General features: G+C 48.8%; 1 protein-coding gene across 1 annotated transcript; it reads left to right on the plus strand.

The window, feature by feature from the left end:
* The first annotated feature begins 314 nt into the window (after nt 1–314).
* On the plus strand, nt 315–13039 carry LOC311314691 (polyadenylate-binding protein 1A). Its single transcript, XM_084445133.1, has 14 exons — nt 315–1114; nt 3068–3261; nt 3431–3546; nt 3914–4053; nt 4397–4491; nt 4602–4835; nt 7581–7853; nt 8078–8168; nt 9307–9420; nt 10108–10250; nt 10592–10676; nt 10953–11083; nt 11585–11683; nt 12659–13039. The coding sequence occupies exons 1-13, from the start codon at nt 922–924 to the stop codon at nt 11675–11677; spliced, it is 1902 nt and encodes a 633-aa protein (XP_084301259.1). The 5' UTR covers nt 315–921; the 3' UTR covers nt 11678–11683; nt 12659–13039.
* Nucleotides 13040–23521: the final 10482 nt, after the last annotated feature.

The raw sequence follows: 23521 nt of genomic DNA on the forward strand, positions 1-23521 counted from the left end.
GGATAGTAGCTTAGTAGCCCTGAGTAGCTTATCAGGCTAGTAGCCCTGATTCCACTTCAACCATAATTAAAGCACTTAAGTCTTTGGCTTTAAATCGTTAAAAAAGTATACCACCAACTACTGTAAAACACTTAAGTTACCATAAAAGCAATGATGATGTGAAATGCAGAAAATGGTGTATTGTTACCAGAACGTTTAGATCTGGATAAAAAATGGACTGGCCCAATGGAACGTGACGTCGTGAACGTGGAGCGGCGTGACGTCAGGGGGGATGGACTCGGGTTCCACCCACGTGACATTCCCCTCCCGATTATTCGTCTGCGTAGTGTGTGCACCGGAGCTAGTCTCGGCACACGTTTTATTATGATGAGAAACATCAAAGGATAGACTATTAAACAGAAACATTATTTTTGTAAGAAAAAAGGAAATCGGTGAAGCAGGATTTTGATTTTCAAAACCAACGTGAACAAGACGCAGAGGAAGAGGACTGGATAGTGCTAACCAGTTAGCTTAGCTAGCATCAGCCGACATCTTGGGAAGCGTGGGGTGACTAGCCACCGTTAGCCAGCCAATGCTCTAGTCATTATCACGTTTTTATTACATTTGTCGATATTTAATTTGGTGTTGTCACGTAAGCTTTGCTACCTGGCTGTGAGATAACCCAGGCCCTGTGTTCAGGACGAGCTGGTGTGTAGTGGAGCCACATCATCCCAACCCACATGAGGTTGAGCTAGTGAACCAGGACCAGCTAGCTCTGCCCACGCTGCTGGGTTCCACTACCTCCAAACCCTGAGGAGGAACTAAACCAAGGACATTGCGTTCGACCCGGGGCGTGTTTGAGTTAGTAAAGGCTTTATTCTTGGTCTATTTCTCCTCCTCGTCGTGCTGTAGCCTGACCCCACCCCTCCAGCCCCCAGCACCATGAACCCCAGCGCGCCCAGCTACCCCATGGCCTCGCTGTACGTGGGGGACCTGCACCAGGACGTGACCGAGGCCATGCTCTACGAGAAGTTCAGCCCGGCCGGGCCCATCCTGTCCATCCGGGTGTGCAGGGACATGATCACCCGCAGGTCCCTGGGATACGCCTACGTGAACTTCCAGCAGCCCGCGGATGGTGAGACATGTCCTGGGAGTAGACCGGAGCATGCTAACGTTAGCTTAGGGTGCGTTCGTTTAGAACTGGGAGGTGCACATTGCGACTTGCTACTAGGAATGATTAAATAAAACACCTCATGAACTCGCTCTTCCTCGTCGCAAATTCGGTTTGTTTCTCAGCCCCCAGTTGCTCGAATGCACTAGATATAACTAGGTAACTGTGATATAATGGTATATAGATATAACTAGATAACTGTGATATAATGGTATATAGATATAACTAGGTAACTGTGATATAATGGTATATAGATATAACTAGGTAACTGTGATATAATGGTATATAGATATAACTAGGTAACTGTGATATAATGGTATATAGATATAACTAGGTAACTGTGATATAATGGTATATAGATATAACTAGGTAACTGATATAATGGTATATAGATATAACTAGGTAACTGTGATATAATGGTATATAGATATAACTAGGTAACTGTGATATAATGGTATATAGATATAACTAGGTAACTGATATAATGGTATATAGATATAACTAGGTAACTGTGATATAATGGTATATAGATATAACTAGGTAACTGTGATATAATGGTATATAGATATAACTAGGTAACTGTGATATAATGGTATATAGATATAACTAGGTAACTGTGATATAATGGTATATAGCTCGAATGCACACAGGTCGGAGGTAGGTATTTTGCGACTTGCCACCTCCGACCACAAACGAATGCACCATTAGTGACCCTCAACGGTTTATTCATGCCGCATAAGATGACTAAAGTCAGCCAACACGGCGGTTCTAACGGTGTGTTTCACCGTTTATAAACGTGTCATAGATAACAAATCATTCGATCCATTTAGGGTCAGATCGGTGAGGGTTTAAGCTTAACGTTAAAGAACCGTTTGGTGATTTGCAGCCATGTTGCGTGATGACAGTTGAGTTAGCTCCTCCGGGGCGAGTTAGCTCCTCCGGGGTGAGCTGCTCCCTCCGGGGCGAGTTAGCTCCTCCGGGGGGAGTTAGCTCCCTCCGGGGCGAGTTAGCTCCCTCCGGGGCGAGTTAGCTCCCTCCGGGGCGAGTTAGCTCCTCCGGGGGGAGTTAGCTCCCTCCGGGGCGAGTTAGCTCCTCCGGGGCGAGTTAGCTCCCTCCGGGGCGAGCTGCTCCCTCCGGGGCGAGTTAGCTCCTCCGGGGGGAGTTAGCTCCCTCCGGGGCGAGTTAGCTCCTCCGGGGCGAGTTAGCTCCCTCCGGGGCGAGCTGCTCCCTCCGGGGCGAGCTGCTCCCTCCGGGGCGAGTTAGCTCCTCCGGGGCGAGTTAGCTCCCTCCGGGGCGAGTTAGCTCCCTCCGGGGCGAGTTAGCTCTCTCCGGGGCGAGTTAGCTCTCTCCGGGGCGAGTTAGCTCCTCCGGGGCGAGTTAGCTCCTCCGGGGCGAGTTAGCTCCTCCGGGGCGAGTTAGCTCCTCCGGGGCGAGTTAGCTCCCTCCGGGGCGAGTTAGCTCCTCCGGGGCGAGTTAGCTCCTCCGGGGCGAGTTAGCTCCCTCCGGGGCGAGTTAGCTCCTCCGGGACGAGTTAGCTCCCTCCGGGGCGAGTTAGCTCCCTCCGGGGCGAGTTAGCTCCCTCCGGGGCGAGTTAGCTCCCTCCGGGGCGAGTTAGCTCCTCCGGGGCGAGTTAGCTCCCTCCGGGGCGAGTTAGCTCCTCCGGGGCGAGTTAGCTCCTCCGGGGCGAGTTAGCTCCCTCCGGGGCGAGCTGCAGTTATTTGAATTATCACCAACAACTTGTTACAAATGCTATACGCGAGATGAAGGGCTTGAGAGGCTGCGCCCACTAGGCTAATCTCAACGATTTGTTGTCACATACTAGGACAATGATCAGTGAAATGTGTTCGCTCTCTGTGGCTGTTAGAAGTCCAGGAAATGATTTCTTGGTTGTTATTTATAGTTGCCTCTATTTTTCAGCTGAGCGTGCTCTGGACACTATGAACTTTGACGTCATCAAGGGAAGACCACTCCGTATAATGTGGTCACAGAGGGACCCCTCTCTGAGGAAAAGCGGTGTGGGTAACATCTTCATCAAGAATCTGGACAAATCCATCGACAACAAGGCCCTCTACGACACATTCTCTGCCTTCGGGAACATTTTATCCTGCAAGGTAAGGACGAGATTGACCTGTTTTTTGAGTGTGCGCAATGTCACTTTGTGTCATTGCGCCAAAGCATGCTATACCAACTTCTTTAGTACCAGTTGCCAAACAGGTTGAGTTTGGATGGACCGATCTCCCGACTTGCATGGTTTGTGCTCACAAATGTCCTTTCCCCAAGGTGGTTTGTGACGAGAATGGCTCAAAGGGCTACGGCTTTGTACACTTTGAGACCCAGGAGGCCGCTGAGAGAGCCATTGAGAAAATGAACGGCATGTTGCTCAATGACAGAAAAGTGTAAGTGTGATGTCATTTGTCTACCTTCTCTCTCCCTCCACAGTTTGGATGGTATTAGTTTGACAGAGACCAGTGTTGATTTTTTTTTTTACTGCATCCTACAAATTCAGTCGTAGTGGGGTTAGTTTCAACTAAGGTGTGATTAACACAAACGTTAACAAGCTTCAAATGAAAACCAATGTTTCCCATGACTTTGTCTAACACACACATCCTGTCATGTTTATGTGTAATATGTATTTGGTACCATGGCTTACCTGAGGTTCGCCCTCTGAGGGAGAAATCCCCCCAGCCCCCTTTGTAAATGAAGACCTCTGCGGTACTAACTGGAGTTCTTACTAACTTACCTTTACTCAATCCCATACCATAGGTTTGTGGGCCGCTTCAAGTCCCGCAAAGAACGCGAGGCTGAGCTCGGAGCTCGTGCCAGGGAGTTCACCAACGTCTATATTAAGAACTTTGGGGAAGACATGGATGACGAGAAATTGAGAGAGATGTTCAACAAATACGGTGAGCTCGGCGCCACCACCAGCCACACCAGTTTGTCCGTGCTGCCCCGCTATTAGAGAATCAGTGGGAGTGTTAAGCATTGGGTCAGTGGGAGTGTTAAGCATTGGGTCAGTGGGAGTGTTAAGCATTGGGTCAGTGGGAGTGTTAAGCATTGGGTCAGTGGGAGTGTTAAGCATTGGGTCAGTGGGAGTGTTAAGCATTGGGTAGGAGGGACAACATCTGTCTGTGGACAACAGTGTGGCCATTACACAGATCTAATGGAGGGATCCTGGCCGTGTGTGTGTGTGTGTATTTACGTATGCGTGTGTGTGTGTATTTACGTGTGCGTGCGTGTGTGTTTTAGGTCCTGCCCTTAGCATCCGTGTGATGACCGACGACAGTGGGAAATCCAAGGGCTTTGGCTTTGTCAGTTTTGAGAGGCACGAGGACGCACAGAAGGTCAGCGGCACTCTATTATGCAGTCACCTCCATCTAGCGGGTCAGCATCTCATCTGACTGAAGACGGGGTCTCACCTGAGTGTGTGCGCTCTGACTGTCCTTCCACCCAGGCTGTCGATGACATGAACGGGAAGGAGCTGAACGGTCGGCAGGTGTATGTGGGCCGCGCCCAGAAGAAGGGCGAGCGTCAGAATGAGCTCAAGCGCAAGTTCGAACAGATGAAGCAGGACCGTATGACCCGTTACCAGGGGGTGAACCTTTACGTGAAGAACCTCGACGACGGCCTCGATGACGAGCGGCTCCGCAAGGAGTTCACTCCCTTCGGCACCATCACCAGCGCCAAGGTGCCCTCCTCTCTCTACTCTCTACTCTCTCTCTCTACTCTCTCTCTCTCTACTCTCTCCCTCTCTACTCTCTCTCTCTCTACTCTCTCTCTCTCTACTCTCTCCCTCACCAGCGCCAAGGTGCCCTCCTCTCTCTCTACTCTCTCTCTCTACTCTCTCTCTCTACTCTCTCCCTCACCAGCGCCAAGGTGCCCTCCTCTCTCTCTCTACTCTCTCTACTCTCTACTCTCTCTCTCTCTACTCTCTCTCTCTCTACTCTCTCCCTCACCAGCGCCAAGGTGCCCTCCTCTCTCTCTCTACTCTCTCTCTACTCTCTCTACTCTCTCTCTCTCTACTCTCTCTCTCTCTACTCTCTCCCTCACCAGCGCCAAGGTGCCCTCCTCTCTCTCTCTACTCTCTACTCTCTCTACTCTCTCTACTCTCTACTCTCTCTCTCTACTCTCTCTCTCTACTCTCTCTCTACTCTCTCTCTCTCTACTCTCTCTCTCTACTCTCTCTCTCTACTCTCTCTCTACTCTCTCTCTCTACTCTCTCTCTCTACTCTCTCTCTACTCTCTCCATCACCAGCGCCAAGGTGCCCTCCTCTCTCTCTCTACTCTCTCTCTACTCTCTCTCTACTCTCTCTCTCTACTCTCTCTCTCTACTCTCTCTCTACTCTCTCCATCACCAGCGCCAAGGTGCCCTCCTCTCTCTCTCTACTCTCTCTCTACTCTCTCTCTCTACTCTCTCTACTCTCTCTCTCTACTCTCTCTCTCTACTCTCTCTCTACTCTCTCCCTCACCAGCGCCAAGGTGCCCTCCTCTCTCTCTCTACTCTCTCTACTCTCTCTCTCTCTACTCTCTCTCTCTCTACTCTCTCCCTCACCAGCGCCAAGGTGCCCTCCTCTCTCTCTCTACTCTCTCTCTACTCTCTCTACTCTCTACTCTCTCTCTCTCTACTCTCTCTCTCTCTACTCTCTCCCTCACCAGCGCCAAGGTGCCCTCCTCTCTCTCTCTACTCTCTCTACTCTCTCTACTCTCTACTCTCTCTCTCTACTCTCTCTCTACTCTCTCTCTCTCTACTCTCTCTCTACTCTCTCTCTCTACTCTCTCTCTACTCTCTCTCTCTACTCTCTCTCTCTACTCTCTCTCTACTCTCTCCATCACCAGCGCCAAGGTGCCCTCCTCTCTCTCTCTACTCTCTCTCTACTCTCTCTCTCTACTCTCTCTCTCTACTCTCTCTACTCTCTCTCTCTACTCTCTCTCTACTCTCTCCCTCACCAGCGCCAAGGTGCCCTCCTCTCTCTCTCTACTCTCTCTCTCTACTCTCTCTCTCTACTCTCTCTCTACTCTCTCGCTCTACTCTCTCTCTCTACTCTCTCTCTACTCTCTCCATCACCAGCGCCAAGGTGCCCTCCTCTCTCTCTCTACTCTCTCTCTACTCTCTCTCTCTACTCTCTCTACTCTCTCTCTCTACTCTCTCTCTCTACTCTCTCTCTACTCTCTCCCTCACCAGCGCCAAGGTGCCCTCCTCTCTCTCTCTACTCTCTCCCTCACCAGCGCCAAGGTGCTCTTCTCTCTCTCTCTCTACTCTCTCTCTACTCTCTCTCTACTCTCTCTCTCTACTCTCTCTCTCTACTCTCTCTCTCTACTCTCTCTCTCTACTCTCTCTACTCTCTCTCTACTCTCTCTCTCTCTACTCTCTCTCTCTACTCTCTCTCTCTACTCTCTCTCTCTACTCTCTCTCTCTACTCTCTCTCTCTCTACTCTCTCTCTCTACTCTCTCTCTCTACTCTCTCTCTACTCTCTCTCTCTACTCTCTCTCTCTACTCTCTCTCTCTCTACTCTCTCTACTCTCTCTCTCTACTCTCTCTCTCTACTCTCTCTCTCTCTACTCTCTCTCTCTACTCTCTCCATCACCAGCGCCAAGGTTCCCTCCTCTCTCTCTCTACTCTCTCTCTACTCTCTCTCTACTCTCTCTCTCTCTACTCTCTCTACTCTCTCTCTCTCTACTCTCTCTACTCTCTCTCTCTACTCTCTCTCTACTCTCTCCCTCACCAGCGCCAAGGTGCCCTCCTCTCTCTCTCTACTCTCTCTTCTCTCTAGTCTCTCTCTCTCTACTCTCTCTCTCTACTCTCTCCCTCACCAGCGCCAAGGTGCCCTCCTCTCTCTCTCTACTCTCTCTACTCTCTAGTCTCTCTCTCTCTACTCTCTCTCTCTACTCTCTCCCTCACCAGCACCAAGGTGCCCTCCTCTCTCTCTCTACTCTCTCCATCACCAGCGCCAAGGTGCCCTCCTCTCTCTCTCTACTCTCTCTCTCTACTCTCTCTCTCTACTCTCTCCATCACCAGCGCCAAGGTTCCCTCCTCTCTCTCTCTACTCTCTCTCTACTCTCTCTCTCTACTCTCTCTACTCTCTAGTCTCTCTCTCTCTACTCTCTCTCTCTACTCTCTCCCTCACCAGCGCCAAGGTGCCCTCCTCTCTCTCTCTACTCTCTCCATCACCAGCGCCAAGGTGCCCTCCTCTCTCTCTCTACTCTCTACTCTCTCTCTCTACTCTCTCCATCACCAGCGCCAAGTTGCCCTCCTCTCTCTCTACTCTCTCCAGCGCCAAGGTGCCCTCCTCTCTCTCTCTACTCTCTCCAGCGCCAAGGTGCCCTCCTCTCTCTCTCTCTACTCTCTCCCTCACCAGCGCCAAGGTGCCCTCTTCTCTCTCTCTCTCTCTCTACTCTCTCCCTCACCAGCGTTGTTTTGTTGTCTTCCTCTAGGTGATGATGGAGGGTGGCCGCAGCAAGGGCTTCGGGTTCGTCTGCTTCTCGTCCCCCGAGGAGGCCACCAAGGCCGTGACGGAAATGAACGGGCGGATCGTGGCCACCAAGCCGCTGTACGTGGCGCTGGCCCAGCGCAAGGAGGAGCGCCAGGCTCACCTCACCAACCAGTACATGCAGCGCATGGCCACCGTCCGCGCCGTGCCCAACCCCGTCATCAACCCCTACCAGCCGGCCCCTCCCTCCGGGTACTTCATGGCCGCCATCCCACCGGTGAGAGGAGCTCCGAGCCAGAGAGTCACACACAGACTAGTTATAGCTTCCTTGTTGGTAGTGCTGTCAAGTCAAATGATCTATCTAAAGTAGTAGTAGGGGGTGTGGGGGGGACATATCCAGCAACACAGCGCTGGGGAAGGAGGGTGGGGGGCGAGGACATGTACCTGAGGGTCAGGCTGGATCAGTCCAGAGTCTCAACTGTGCTCCTGGTTCTCCCTCAGGCCCAGAACCGCGCTGCTTACTACTCGGCCAACCAGCTGGCTCAGCTCCGACCCAGCCCCCGATGGGCCACACAGGGCGTGCGACCACAGCGTGAGTAGCTCCCTCACCTTTCAGAGTGCAGTTAGAGGAGAGGGATTGTATTGTTGTGAATGTATTGTGTGTGACCTTGTAGTGTTGTCACGATACCAATATTTGACCTGCGATACTATACTAGCCAAAGTATTACGATACCAAGTATTATCACGATACCGCAGCATTTACATTTTTATTTTATTTTTATGAACGTGCAATGTACAGTACATTACAGTACAGTGTAATCACTTTATATGAGTGGTGCATGAATAACATGCATTTAACGCATTACATTGTAACTCTACAGGTAAGTAAAAATATTATGCATGTTATTAATATTCAATATTTAAAATGCATATCTAACAACAACAACAGAATCAGCCATGTATACACACAAGTGTAGTATCACCAACCACCAGTAAAGGTCAGCGGAGGGCCACTGGGTTTTGGTCGATGGCAGTGACATCAACATGCTTATCTAGCTTTCACTTTTGTTTAGTCAAAGTCAAAACCAGATCTAATGACCACATGTCAAGAGGTGGATATCATTGGATTATCATTGGATTCGTCTCAGCCTACATAATCTAGCTCACATTATTTTAAGGAGTTTGGAGTTGGAATGAGAGGACGACAAATTTAATTCAACAGCTGTGCATGACGACTTGACAGAGGGTAGGCTAACGTTACTTCATTAGCTACAGGGGTGCAGACTTGTCACCTTTAGGTGAAAATAGCCGTTTTTAATCCAAAATAGGTCATTTGTTTGATCAGTGTATGTATGAGTTTGTATGTTTGTCACCCTTTTCACCTGTGATCGGTTTGCACCTCTGTATCTAATTTAGGTCTGGTTTTGAGCCATCAGCTCCCGCAGTTATTTAGTTGTGTATGGTATAAGCCCCTATTCAACAGTTTCATTAATAATGATCATATATTCTATGCATGAAGGTCACAATCCCTGATTAGTGTCTAAGGTGGCAGAGGATTGGATTACGTTGATGGTTGCCACACATTGATCAACGTAATCCAAACCTAAACCACCCTAGAGACAAATGAAGGCTTCAACACTGACGCCCCCCCCGCTCCCAGAAGGCCCTGCGGCGGTCAGGTGTTCCGCCGGGTCAGTCCGTCTCACCTGTCTCTCTCCCCCGCCCTCCAGACTTCCAGAACATGCCCAACGCCATGCGTCCGTCCGCCCCTCGCCCTCAGACCTTCAACGCCATGCGGCCCACCACCTCGCAGGTGCCGCGCATGATCACCGCGCAGCGCATGGGTGAGTACCACGCCACGGGTCAGTACCACGCCACGGGTCAGTACCACGCCACGGGTCAGTACCGCGCCACGGGTCCCCCCGTCAGGCAGCCCGGCGCCACAGAGTCTGCGCCGTGGTTCTGCCTCCGCAGAGAACCATGTACAATGCAGGAATGGAAGCTCTGGGTAGAAGTTGTGAGCGGTGGTCTTAAAGGACAATGCTCGTTTTTGACAACCTGGACCTTATTTACGACATATTATAAGACGTTTGACTCACCGAGATCACTTTGGTGTAGTTCGGAGGCCTGTAGAAGAAATTTAAAATCCAGCCCGAGCCAGTATATCCATGTAATGGCGGTGGTCGGTCGTTGTGTTTACATAGAGCGTAGGCCTGTTGTGGTTTTTCACATGCCTCTGTAATATGATCTTTAGAAACATGTGAAAAACCACAACAGGCCTATGCTCTCTATGTAAGCACAACTAGCGATTCATCAAGACAGATTGATGAAAACAACCGTTTCGCGGCAGAAAATGGATTTCTTCTACAGGCCTCCGAACTACACCAAAGTGATCTCGGTGAGTCAAACGTCTTATAATATGTCGTAAATAAGGTCCAGGTTGTCAAAAACGAGCATTGTCCTTTAATGGGTGTACAGGTGAGGGTATTATCTGTTGTCTGGTCCTGACTGCGTGTGGTCCTCCCGCTCAGCTACCCAGGCCCTGGGCCAGCGTCCTGCCAGCGCGGCCGCCGCCGCCGCCCCAGTGCGCGCCATGCCCCAGTACAAGTACGCCGCCGGCGTCCGCAACCCCCAGCAGCACATGGCCACGCAGCCGCAGGTCGCCATGCAGCAGGTGAGCGCCTCACTCGCTCACACACAGCAGGGAGAGATGTTGCAGTATGGCGGCCATCGTAACCGGTGAAATTGAACCGTACCCTTCAGTTCATTGCATAGACTTTACCCCCTTCAAAGTACCCTTCCCCATGGCATAGGATGGCTATTGATTGATGACAAACTACTGTGGGTTTTGGAAATTCAGAACTGCCGCTTTAACCGTCAGCTCGTCTGAAAGAGGACATAAGAAGTCATGGTTGAAGCGGATGTTACAGAGCCACCCTTTAGCCCGGTCGGTAGCGTAGCGTTTTGTGCGCGCAAAGTCAACTGACGTCGATGTCCTCTGCGTCTCCCCGGCAGCCGGCTGTCCATGTGCAGGGACAGGAGCCCCTGACCGCCTCCATGCTGGCCGCTGCTCCCCCTCAGGAACAGAAGCAGATGCTGGGTGAGTATCAGGCCTCCCTCCGCTCAACTGCCACTCTTCAGCAGTTTATTACGAGTAACACAACAAGTCGGGGAAAAGGACACAGTTTCACTCCACCTCGAAAGTCGCCTTGAAATCCTGTCAGAATCTCCCAAGTTCTTTGTTCCAGCTCTGTTGCTATAGAAATACTCAATGGAAACAGCATCTCTGGTTCTGGCTTTCTGGATATCGGTTTCTCCAGGTTCTATATAGGTTATATTTGTGGTTCTGACTGCTGGTGTTCTCTCCCCCCTCCAGGTGAGCGTTTGTTCCCCCTCATCCAGAACATGCACCCCAGCTTGGCTGGGAAGATCACCGGCATGCTGCTGGAGATCGACAACTCCGAGCTTCTCCACATGCTGGAGTCCCCCGAGTCGCTGCGGTCCAAGGTCAGTGGCCTCCGCTGAGCCTCCCTCACGTGGGGGGAGCCTCATCCCAGCAGATAAACATCAGGGGCATCTTCCCTCACGTGGGGGGAGCCTCATCCCAGCAGATAAACATCAGGGGCATCTTCCCTCACGTGGGGGGAGCCTCATCCCAGCAGATAAACATCAGGGGCATCTTCCATCACGTGGGGGGGAGCCTCATCCCAGCAGATAAACATCAGGGGCATCTTCCATCACGTGGGGGGGAGCCTCATCCCAGCAGATAAACATCAGGGGCATCTTCCCTCACATGTTGTGTTCTACTTGATGTCAGGAGTAGGCTCTCACCCGGCGCTCAACTATTTTAATTTCCTTTTTCCCTCTTTTTTTGGGCCTTGCTTTTGACTTCCCCCCGAGGCGGGTCTGCCGGCCCCCTCACCCTCCCCTGCCTCTCCTGGGGTGTGTTGGGCTGGAGTGTGGGTTGGGCTCCTGCCGTGTGTGACGTGGCTCTTCCCTCTGTTCCAGGTTGACGAGGCTGTTGCTGTGCTCCAGGCCCACCAGGCTAAGGAGGCGGCACAGAAATCCCCCAGCAACCCCGCTGGAGTCCCTAGCGTCTAAAACCAGGTGGGTCCCTAGCGTCTAAAACCAGGTGGGTCCCTAGCGTCTAAAACCAGGTGGGTCCCTAGTGTCTAAAACCAGGTGGGTCCCTAGTGTCTAAAACCAGGTGGGTCCCTAGTGTCTAAAACCAGGTGGGTCCCTAGTGTCTAAAACCAGGTGGGTCCCTAGTTTCTAAAACCAGGTGTGTCCCTAGTTTCTAAAACCAGGTGGGTCCCTAGTTTCTAAAACCAGGTGTGTCCCTAGCGTCTAAAACCAGGTGTGTCCCTAGCGTCTAAAACCAGGTGTGTCCCTAGTTTCTAAAACCAGGTGTGTCCCTAGCGTCTAAAACCAGGTGTGTCCCTAGTTTCTAAAACCAGGTGGGTCCCTAGTTTCTAGAACCAGGTGTGTCCCTAGCGTCTAAAACCAGGTGTGTCCCTAGCGTCTAAAACCAGGTGTGTCCCTAATGTCTAAAACCAGGTGTGTCCCTAGCGTCTAAAACCAGGTGGGTCCCTAGTTTCTAAAACCAGGTGGGTCCCTAGTGTCTAAAACCAGGTGGGTCCCTAGTTTCTAAAACCAGGTGGGTCCCTAGCGTCTAAAACCAGGTGTGTCCTTAGTGTCTAAAACCAGGTGGGTCCCTAATGTCTAAAACCAGGTGGGTCCCTAGTGTCTAAAACCAGGTGGGTCCCTAGTGTCTAAAACCAGGTGTGTCCCTAATGTCTAAAACCAGGTGTGTCCCTAGCGTCTAAAACCAGGTGGGTCCCTAGTGTCTAAAACCAGGTGGGTCCCTAGTGTCTAAAACCAGGTGGGTCCCTAATGTCTAAAACCAGGTGTGTCTCCTCAGCTGCCGTTGGCATGTTATTAAGCAGTAGATACTGAGTGGTGATAATGTGGGTCTTTTTATTGATATTTGATCATGGTTGTTTGGTGGAAGGTGTGATTATTGCGTCGCCCCCTCGTTGTATTGTTTTGTTAGTGTATCATTGACTGATTTTCTGCTTTCAGGTTATGGAGATCATTGAAACCTGCTTCACCGAAGAAAAAGTTTGAAAAAAAAGTTTAAACATCGAAAAACTGAAAACACCGAAAACATTGCAAAATGAATAAATTTATATCTTTAAAAAATAAACACATTGATTTTGCCAGGTCTAGTAAAAGTCAAGCTAGACCTTGATAAGAATACAAAAGTTTGTTTAAAAATAGAAAAATTAGAAAATTGAAGGTTGGAAAATGTGATGCTGAAATACATTCCTACATAGTTTATGTGCTTTGGTCTGTCATTGCTCAGAATGTTAACTGATGTGTACAGAGGCGATAGCTGAGCATTTTGAAAAGTAATTTGGATTGTAAAGATGTTGGCTATAATAAAACTCTTAGTTCATTTTGTGCATTTTTTTTCTATGTCCAGTAGGGATGGGCACCTCGTTGTTGACGTCAGTACTCGAGTAACCATGGCGAGTAATTGTTTCACTACGAAAAAAAAAAGCTTAGTTATTCATGCGCCTGCGCACTGTGTTTCTGGCTACCTGCGTGAGGCTACTCATCAGTCACAACATGTCTGCTGCTCGTAAAAGTACAGTTTTGGAAATACTTTGAGAAAGAAGGGGAAAACAGTGTGCAGTGCAAAATCTGCAATGTTAAACTTGCTTATCATAAGCAAACCAGCTCAATGCTCAACCACATGCGGTTAAAGCACAACGAAACAATGAATTAGGCTCACGACGCCAAACGAACGGAAAAGATAAGCCTTCTAATAACTAAAATGGTGACTGGAGATATGCTCCCATTAAGTTTAGTGGAGGGGGAAGGCTTCAGGGAGCTCATGGCCTTTGTGGAGCCAGACTACAACCCACCATCACGGAAAACAACTGTGAGAGTGGAGAAGATGTACGAGGAGAGCGCAGCAGAACTGCGAGGTGATTTGCAACAGGTGGACAAGGTGGCAATTACTACAGACTCGTGGACAGCTCTCACCACCGGGTCATAGCTCTCACCACCGAGTCATAGCTCTCACCACCGAGTCATAGCTCTCACCACCGAGTCATAGCTCTCACCACCGGGTCATAGCTCTCACCACCGAGTCATAGCTCTCACCACCGAGTCATAGCTCTCACCACCGAGTCATAGCTCTCACCACCGAGTCATAGCTCTCACCACCGAGTCATAGCTCTCACCACCGAGTCATAGCTCTCACCACCGAGTCATATGTCACCATCACTTGTCATTACATTCAGAGCTGGGATTTGTCACACTGCACAAAACATAGCGGACCAATGAAAAGCAGCTGCTGAGGAGTGGGGCGTACTGGGGAAGGTAGGTGCTTGTGTGCACGATAACGCCAGTAATATGGTGATGGCAAACGAACGGCTGTTGGAGTGGGAATCGGTAGCCTGCTTCGCACACACTCTCCAACTTGCAATAAATGATGGCTTCAAGATAGCAAGTGTTGCAAGACTCGTTGGCGCATGTAGCAGGCTGGTGGCGCATTTTTCATCATAGCACAGTGGCAACAGCCACCCTGAAAAGAAAGCAGGCAGATCAGAGCCTTCCGAACCACAAACTGATCCAGCTCGAAGATATCTTGCCCGTGCTCCACTCTTTGAAGTGTGCAACAACAGCCATGTGTAGCGAATCCCATGTCTGCATTTCCATGGTGCACCCAGTCACCTCCAGCCTCCTGTCCAGGCATCTGAAGTCACAAGACGGAGTCAGCTAAGGTGACTGAATTTAAGACTACAGTGAGCAACTCCTTGGCGAAGCGTGTGTCCCCCCCCCCACAACTAACCCTGGTAGGCTAATAATTTGATCCCTTTAACATCCATAATATCAATTCATTGTAATCGAATTAATTAAATTACAGCGTTTTGGATGATACTGCAATTAGTAGGCTAGGCCGCAGTTAATCTGACATAGCTAGGCCTGTGTAACAAGTGGATTCCATTTCTATTTCTAGGCTACAGATTGAGTTTAAATTATAATTTATTTTTCACAGGCATGGCAGCGCTTATTGCATCGAGTCTGGACCCCAGGCACAAGCACCTGCGTTTTCTGGAGCCAGCCATCCGCGTGGCTGTACGAGAAAGACTGACTGAACTTTATGACAGCGTCAGCCTCCCCGTCATCACCGATCAGTCCAGCCCCGGTGACTTGGATCGGTCCAGCCCCGGTGACTTGGATCGGTCCAGCCCCGGTGACTTGGATCGGTCCAGCCCCGGTGACTTGGAACGGTCCAGCCCCGGTGACTTGGATCGGTCCAGCCCCGGTGACTTGGATCGGTCCAGCCCCGGTGACTTGGATCGGTCCAGCCCCGGTGACTTGGAACGGTCCAGCCCCGGTGACTTGGATCGGTCCAGCCCGGTGACTTGGAACGGTCCAGCCCCGGTGACTTGGATCGGTCCAGCCCCGGTGACTTGGAACGGTCCAGCCCGGTGACTTGGAACGGTCCAGCCCGGTGACTTGCCACACACAGCGGAACATCGGTCCCCATCCTCGCAAATCACAAGCGCCGCCGCACTTGACACTCTCTCCGGAGAGGATTACTGCGCAACCGGGTCAGAGAGTGATCGCAGTGAGTTGGAGGAGTATCTCAAGGAGCCGTGCATCCCACCTGACCAAAACCCCCTGCACTGGTGGCAAAGCAAGGAGAACAGGTAGCCTACAGGAAACTCAGTCTGCTGGCGAAGCAATACCTGAGCATACCGGCCACTTCTGTACCTGCCTTACCTGAGCATACCGGCCACTTCTGTACCTGCCTTACCTGAGCATACCGGCCACTTCTGTACCTGCCTTACCTGCCCAAAGAATCTTCTCACCAGCGGGACTGATTCTCAATCGCCTCCGTACCCGGCTGTCGCCTGAGCATGTGGAGATGCTTATTTTCTTGAACAAAAATAAGTAGGCTAGGCCTGCTATAATCTGCTACAGCTCTACACATTCACGACTCATTTATTTAAGTTTAATTTATTATTCATTTTTACAAACCCTAATTTATCCATTTGAATGTGTTTATGGTTTGAGATGTAGGCTGTGATGCGTCATGCAACCTGAATGTAGGCCGTCACAACTCATCCGTGGGATTTTTTTTTAAGGGAAACTGCAGGCCGAAGGCCGTAATTTAAGTTGATTTTATTATTCATTTGAACAAAAATCGAACTTTTTATGATTGAGGCTGTTGGTTGAGTTAGGCCTAGGCCTACGTGTTAAAGAACACAGTAGTCAATGTCCGCTGTGACGTTTGTTATTTAATAAATGCAATTGGATTGAATGGCTTAAATTGTTGGTTGTTTATTCATATATATATTCATATTCAATGCCCATCCCTAATGTCCAGATATGATTGTGGTCATGTTTGATCATATCAACTCAGAAAGAGATGCAGGCTCTGCCTTTCTATTCAGACAAAGCATTTGAATAGCATCTGCATTCTGGGCATTGTGCTGAGTTTGGACTACTAGCGCTAGCACTTCAAGCATCTTCCTCCAGGGGGCAGCAGACTTCAAGAAAATGGAGAGATTACCAGTGACTGGTCAGTGCTCAAGCTCTTTGGGCTTGTAGCTTGGTATGAGAAAATATGTAATTGTGTATTATAATAAACTATACAGCACCTTTCTAAAATGTTACAAAGTGCTTTACAAACAATCAGCAGTACACCAAAACACAGGATAAAACAAACAGTGGAAAATGTAAGTAAAAAGTAATTAAAAATATGAAACGGCACATGGAAGGTAGCATAAAAATATAAAATAAAACAATTTCAGCAACAACAAGAACACATGGAGTAAAATCATTATGAAAACGCTTTGATGTACAAATGAGTCAAGACGAGATTTAAAAGTAGATAGTGTTAGCTAGTCTCAGATCCTCACGCAGGGCATTCCAGAGGTTAGGAGCACTAACTGCAAACGCCCAGTCACCTTTAGACACAAGCCAGGCTGAGGGAACAGAGGGGACAGACAGAAGAGCCCGGTCACCTTTAGACACAAGCCAGGCTGAGGGAACAGAGGGGACAGACAGAAGAGCCCGGTCACCTTTAGACAAGCCGGGCAGAGGGAACAGACAGAAGAGCCCGGCCTGAGGATCTCGGGCTGCGCGTCGACTCAGGGGGTTAGAAGATCTGAGATGTAAGAGGGAGTCAGACCATGTAGTGCTTTAAAAGTTAAAAGATCTGAGATGTATGAGGGAGTCAGACCATGTAGATCATGTATGAGGGAGTCAGACCATGTAGCGCTTTAAAAGTTCAAAGCAGAATCTTAAGATCTATTCTAGACCTAATAGGTAGCCAGTGAGGAGAGGCTAAAATTGGGGTAATGTGGTCACGCCTGTTACTCTTAGTTAAAAGCCTGGCAGCAGCATTTTGAACCAGTTGCAGGCGGGAGAGGGACTTTTGGCTAAGACATGAATACAAGGAGTTACAGTAGTCTAAGTGTGAGATAATAAAAGCATGGATTACCCTCTCCAAAGACAAAAATGTCCTGATCTTGGACAAATTCCTTAACTGAAGGAAACAGGACCGCACAACATTGTTCACTTGCTCCTCAAAACAAAGTTCAGAGCCAAAAACTACACCTAAGTTCCTAGCAGACTGTTTGATGTTTGAAGACCAATTTCTGAGATGAGCCTGAACTAATTTAATAGACTCTTGAGGCCCCAAAACAATCATTTCTGATTTACCATCATTGATTTACCATCATTGACTTTGACTTGAAATTGTCAGACATCCAGCCCTTAATGTCAGAAAGGCAATTATTGAGGGTGTTTAAGATGGCTAGATCACTAGGATTAAAAGTAATGTATAATTGCGTATCATCCGCAACAGTGAAAAGAGATAATGTATTTGCTGATATCGCCGAGAGGAAGCATGTAGAAAAAAGTAATGGGCCCAAAATAGATCCCTGGGGGACTCCATAGTTCATACGAGCAGAAGAGGAACAACAATGACCTATTCCAACGGAACAAGTTCTATCAGAGAGATAGGAACTGAAAAAAAGCAAGGGCTGAGTCAGTAAGCCCCACCCAGTATTCCAGACCTTTGTCAGCAGCAAGCAGATCATTGGTCACCTGTCTCTGTGCTATGGGTTCTGAAGCCAGACTGAACATTTTCAAAAAATATTATTTCTATTCATGAAGGAGATCAACTGTACAGAAACCACTTTTTCAAGTACTTTGGCTAGGAATGGTAATTTAGAAATAGGCCTATAGGGCTTGGGAAAATGTAGTCCCAGACACAACCATCTTGTTTCTACACAGGTGTATCTATTTGTCTGATTGGCTCTACTGCATAGCATCCTATGCAATCAGACAAATAGATACATCTGTGTAGAAACAAGATGGTCGTGTCTGGGACTACATTTTCCCAAGCCCTATAGTCGTTAATTCGTTTTTTTAAAAAGGGGTTGAACTATGGCATGTTTAAAGTAAGGCATACAGACCAGAGTACAATACACAGTTAATAATAGAGAGGATGTGATGGGCAACAGTACCCAAAACATCTTTTAGCAGTTTGGTAGGGGTTATATCTAGGGTACAAGTTGAGGATTTCATGTGGGAAATAGTGTCAGTTAGGTTCTCAAGGTAAATTGGCTCAAAGCAACTTAAAAATGTATCAAAAGTTGGCGGGGTGGGCGGATCTTGCACTGTATTGTCTGACCTATTTTGATTGGGCACTGGTTGATTGTCTTCTATTGCGGCTTCATACTAGATCTAGTCCCTGCTGTATGGCCACGGGTCCCAGGGGTGGGATCTGCTTGTCTGCTGTGTTTACATCATTGTCAATGGTTGTTTATTTGACCCGTCCAACTGCCTCAACTGTTACTCCAGCTGCTGTTCTTGTGTTTACTCTACAGCACTTAAATAAAGGCACTGTTCCCAAGTTAAGATCCAGGAAGAGACATTTAATCAGATAGACTTTATTAGGTTTATTGCCAAGTATCCACATACAAGAAATGTGCTTTGGTGTTGCATAGCGACGTGACACCGGCCAACCTAAAGTCCCCCCCCCTCTTGGCTGTCGCCGGGTGGGGGACAAACATGTACAAAATAGTCAGTGGGGATCCTGGGCCTTGATGTGGTGAGTATAAGTACATTTTATTTGTATAGCACTTCCCACAGAGAGGACTCACAAAGTGCTTCACACATGTTAAATGTATACAATAAAATGTAAACACAGTAAACAGGACAATAGTCATAGATATACAGTCAAATTGATTTGTTAAATGCCTGTCTAAACAGAAGCGTCTTTAGCTGCTTCTTGAAAATGTCAACAGAGGTCGCAGTAGACTTTCAAAATCCTCTTCATGCATATCAACTGGAAAATTGCCTCCTGCCATGGTCTTTAGTGGATCCGGTCTGTGTTCATCCACAGGGTGTTGTGGTTCTCTTGTCTGTGTCCACAGGGTGTTGTGGTTCTCTTGTCTGTGTTCACAGGGTGTTGTGGTTCTCTTGTCTGTGTCCACAGGGTGTAGTGGTTCTCTTGTCTGTGTTCACAGGGTGTTGTGGTTCTCTTGTCTGTGTTCACAGGGTGTTGTGGTTCTCTTGTCTGTGTTCACAGGGTGTTGTGGTTCTCTTGTCTGTGTCCACAGGGTGTTGTGGTTCTCTTGTCTGTGTTCACAGGGTGTTGTGGTTCTCTTGTCTGTGTCCACAGGGTGTTGTGGTTCTCTTGTCTGTGTTCACAGGGTGTTGTGGTTCTCTTGTCTGTGTTCACAGGGTGTTGTGGTTCTCTTGTCTGTGTCCACAGGGTGTTGTGGTTCTCTTGTCTGTGTCCACAGGGTGTTGTGGTTCTCTTGTCTGTGTCCACAGGGTGTTGTGGTTCTCTTGTCTGTGTTCACAGGGTGTTGTGGTTCTCTTGTCTGTGTTCACAGGGTGTTGTGGTTCTCTTGTCTGTGTTCTCAGGGTGTTGTGGTTCTCTTGCCGGAGCGTGGGTGCCGCCCCTCATTTTAGGTTTGGTCGGGCACAGAAAAATGTGGAACTAGAAGTTGTATTTCTGAGCAGGAAGGACCAAACCTCTACAATTGACGTCAAACGTGTCATTTGACATAATTTGCAATTTTTGGAAAGTGAGAAAAATATCCCCAGGAAACCCTGAGGGAAGGAAACCCACATTAATTGTAAAATACTGCACATTTGGGAATGATACAAGGCTTAATGCTAATCGCTGAAGTGCCCCTTTAAGTCCTGAGGAAGAGCATTCCACAATCTAGGTGCCACAGACTCAAAGGCTCTGTCACCTCTGGTCTTGAGCCTGGTGCGAGGGACAACCAGCAGAGCCTGGTCAACTGACCTCAGTGACCTGCTGGGAGCATGTGCATGGAGCAGGTCAGACAGATATACAGGTGCCTGACCATGTAGGGCTCTATACGTGATTACAAGAACCTTGAACTGGATCCTGAAGTTAACTGGAAGCCAGTGCAAGAAGGCCAAGAATTATGACAAGTTCTGCTGGACCTGATCAACCTCCTGGAGGCAGCATTCTGGAGCAGCTGGAGGTGGTCTGAAGAGGCTCTGCTGGACCAGCTGGAGGTGGTCTAAAGAGGCTCTGCTGAACCAGCTGGAGGTGGTCTGAAGAGGCTCTGCTGGACCAGCTGGAGGTGGTCTGAAGAGGCTTCGCTGAACCAGCTGGAGGTGGTCTAAAGAGGCTCTGCTGGACCAGCTGGAGGTGGTCTAAAGAGGCTCTGCTGGACCAGCTGGAGGTGGTCTAAAGAGGCTCTGCTGGACCAGCTGGAGGTGGTCTAAAGAGGCTCTGCTGGACCAGCTGGAGGTGGTCTAAAGAGGCTCTGCTGGACCAGCTGGAGGTGGTCTAAAGAGGCTCTGCTGAGGCCAGTAAAAAGAGAATTACAATAATCCAGGCATGATGAGACAAAGGCATGGATAATCATTTCTAACTCAGAGTGAGATACAATAGATAGTTTTACCATGTTTCTGAGGTGGAACAAACATGTACAGGTCAGGGACTTGATGTGATTGTCAAGGTGCATAGCCTGATCAAAGATGGCGCCAAGATTACTCAAGTCAGAGCGCACATTACAGTTGAGGGACGAAATACAGCTGGCCATCTTAGAAGCAGTACTGTCAGCCGCAACAATGAGAACTTCAGTTTTGTCAGCATTTAGTTGAAGGAGCTGGTGGAGAGGAGGTCCCTGCAGAGTCCAGGTGCTGGAGGATGAAGTGGAGGGCCTTGTTTACTGGACTTGTCCACAGAACTGTTGGCTCTCCAGGCGAACTACAGAGGGTCCAGGACTGAGTCTGATGCTTTTAAAGTGGGACAGAACAATGAGCTCAAAAGACTTCCAGACATTCACCACAGAGGTCAAGGCGACGGGTGCTATGGTTGTTCTTTGGAGTCGGGGATAAAGGTAGCAAGATTGAAGCAAGCTGGTACCTGGCATGTCTCCAGCGAGGTTTTGAAAATGTCTGACCGGAGAGACAGCTGATCTGCACAGTCAAGGTGGAGGGAGAGACAGAGTCTGGTCCATCTGCTTTGTGGGGGTTCTGGCTCTGGAACAGCCTCTCCAGGTTGTGATAGGGGAGGAGGGGGCCTCTGAGGGGGGCAGTTGTGAAGAGGCCCGGCCCCCTGCTGAGGTGGGGGAGGAGGAGTCACGGGGGATGGTGTCAGGACTGTCCCATTGTCTTTGAAATCGACAGAGCTCATTCAGGTCGTTGGCCAGGCGCAAGTCGTTAAGTCGGGGGCTTTGGGTTTGTATTTGGTGATCTATCTGAGGCCCTTCCAGACAGAGGCCGAGTTGTTTTCTGAGTACTGCTGTTGAAGTTTCCCACAGTATTCTCACCGCCTTGCTAAACCTGTATTTAGCCTCTTTAAACCAGTCCTCGTCCCACTCCTACATGCTTCCTCCTGTGCTAACCTTAGCTGCCTGAGTTTGGCTGTAAACCAGGGTTTGTCGTTGTTGTAAATAACCCTGGTGCACAGCTGTCCTCACAGAAGCTGATGAATGACATCACAGCCTTTGTATACTCATCGTCCATTGATAGCAGTCCTGAAAACATCCCAGTCAGTACAAGCAGGCACCTTATAGCTTCACTGGTCCGTTGCGTAGATGTACTCACAACAGGATAAGAGAGTGCAGAAATCAAGTAGACTATCGTGTTCGACGTTAATCTTTCAAACAAAACCACTGGAGACTTGGTGGAGTGTCTTTGGAAAACCCGGGATGAGAATGTATCTTATTAGGGATAGGGAGGAGCAAACTTTGGACAACTGAGGCTTTTCCCAGAGAGAGAGGCAGGTCAGCCCTACACGCCTGCTCTACATCTGGAATAGAAGGTTTCAGGTATGAAGGTTTGTCTCTGCTTCTCTAGTCATTATAAATCTGTCTCCAGTCCAGACCTAGTCCAGACCCAGTCCAGACCCAGTCCAGACCCCGTCCAGACCCCGTCCAGACCCAGTCCAGACCCCGTCCAGACCCAGTCCAGACCCAGTCCAGACCCAGTCCAGACCCCGTCCAGCGTTTTGGTTTGTGATCCACCCTCCATCTCTGACCTGTGGTCTCAGACCATCCATACCCCCCCCTCGGCCTGGCCGGGCAGGACAGTCAGACCACACATGGGCCCAGGATTTTATTGGAATAACGGCAGTCTTCCAATGTCTCACCAAGACTCCAACACAAACATTTTCAAGACCTAAGATTTTGTTTAAACTGGACTGGGCCATTAGCATAGACCTGATGGAGCACACATGACTCATTTCGAATAACTTTTCAAAAGGATTTTGGAGAGATCGGAGTCTCGTGTGTGTTGTTGTTGTTTTTTGGATTTGCTCATGGTCCAGGGAGGACTTGGGGTAAATATCATTCAGCCTCCCAGTTTGATGATTGGATAAACAGCCTCTGCTGTGTCTCCTCCTGATGAGTTAGAGGATGCCAGATATTTATCCTGGTTCAACAGGATGAGTTTTCGCTAGGCTCCCTGCCCAGGGATGTTCTGTCGACTTGTTACCCCCTGAGACATGGGATTAGACTTGTTACCCCCTGAGACATGGTATTAGACTTGTTACCCCCTGAGACATGGTATTAGACTTGTTACTGTGGTTTCTTTTCTTCTTGAATTTTGGGCAAAAAATGAATGGACTTCAGGAGAAAAATGCGGTTAAAACAAATATTTATTGAGCACGCCACACAGGTCAAAATTTCGGCAGTACTAAGTTCTTTTTACGAGGTAGCGAGCTTATATACTTGGCTTCAGGCCAAGCTCACATGACAAACAAATTTGCATACAAGGGATGTACATTTAACACAGATCTGGTCAACTAGTCTTTTAATTGGTCAATAGGTCACTGAGCTGTGCCCCCCTCCGGACATGGGGGGCAATCAAGGATTCTTCCTGTCCTGCTTAGATCACGTTTCAACTGTAGACGAGGTGTTATCTGTATTGACCCAGAGGACAAAGGAATGTTTACTCAGGACAGGGCATCTGTTGTCACTATCCTGTTATATTAACACAGTTCTACCTATAGTGAAGTTTATTCATTATTCTTAGTAAATGGATTACTACATGAGAGTAATACAGATGTATTGATGTAATACAGTATAAAAATATACTACATTACCCCCTGAGACATGGTATTAGACTTGTTACCCCCTGAGACATGAGATTAGACTTGTTACCCCCTGAGACATGGTATTAGACTTATTACCCCCTGAGACATGGTATTAGACTTGTTACCCCCTGAGACATGGTATTAGACTTGTTACCCCCTGAGACATGGTATTAGACTTGTTACCCCCTGAGACATGGTATTAGACTTGTTACCCCCTGAGACATGGTATTAGACTTGTTACCCCCTGAGACATGAGATTAGACTTGTTACCCCCTGAGACATGGTATTAGACTTGTTACCCCCTGAGACATGGTATTAGACTT

The sequence above is a fragment of the Borostomias antarcticus genome (genome assembly GCF_949987555.1).
Source record: "Borostomias antarcticus genome assembly, chromosome: 10".
In the NCBI taxonomy this organism is placed as follows: Eukaryota; Metazoa; Chordata; class Actinopteri; order Stomiiformes; family Stomiidae; genus Borostomias; species Borostomias antarcticus.

What these genes read in the sequence shown, in the direction of transcription:
- LOC311314691 (XM_084445133.1), top strand. Translation starts at nt 922, where the DNA reads ATGAACCCCAGCGCGCCCAGCTACCCCATGGCCTCGCTGTACGTGGGG. An exon ending in ACAGGGCGTGCGACCACAGC is followed by an intron (nt 8,169 to 9,306) that starts GTGAGTAGCTCC and finishes CCCGCCCTCCAG; the next exon opens with ACTTCCAGAACATGCCCAAC. An exon ending in CGCAGGTCGCCATGCAGCAG is followed by an intron (nt 10,251 to 10,591) that starts GTGAGCGCCTCA and finishes TCTCCCCGGCAG; the next exon opens with CCGGCTGTCCATGTGCAGGG.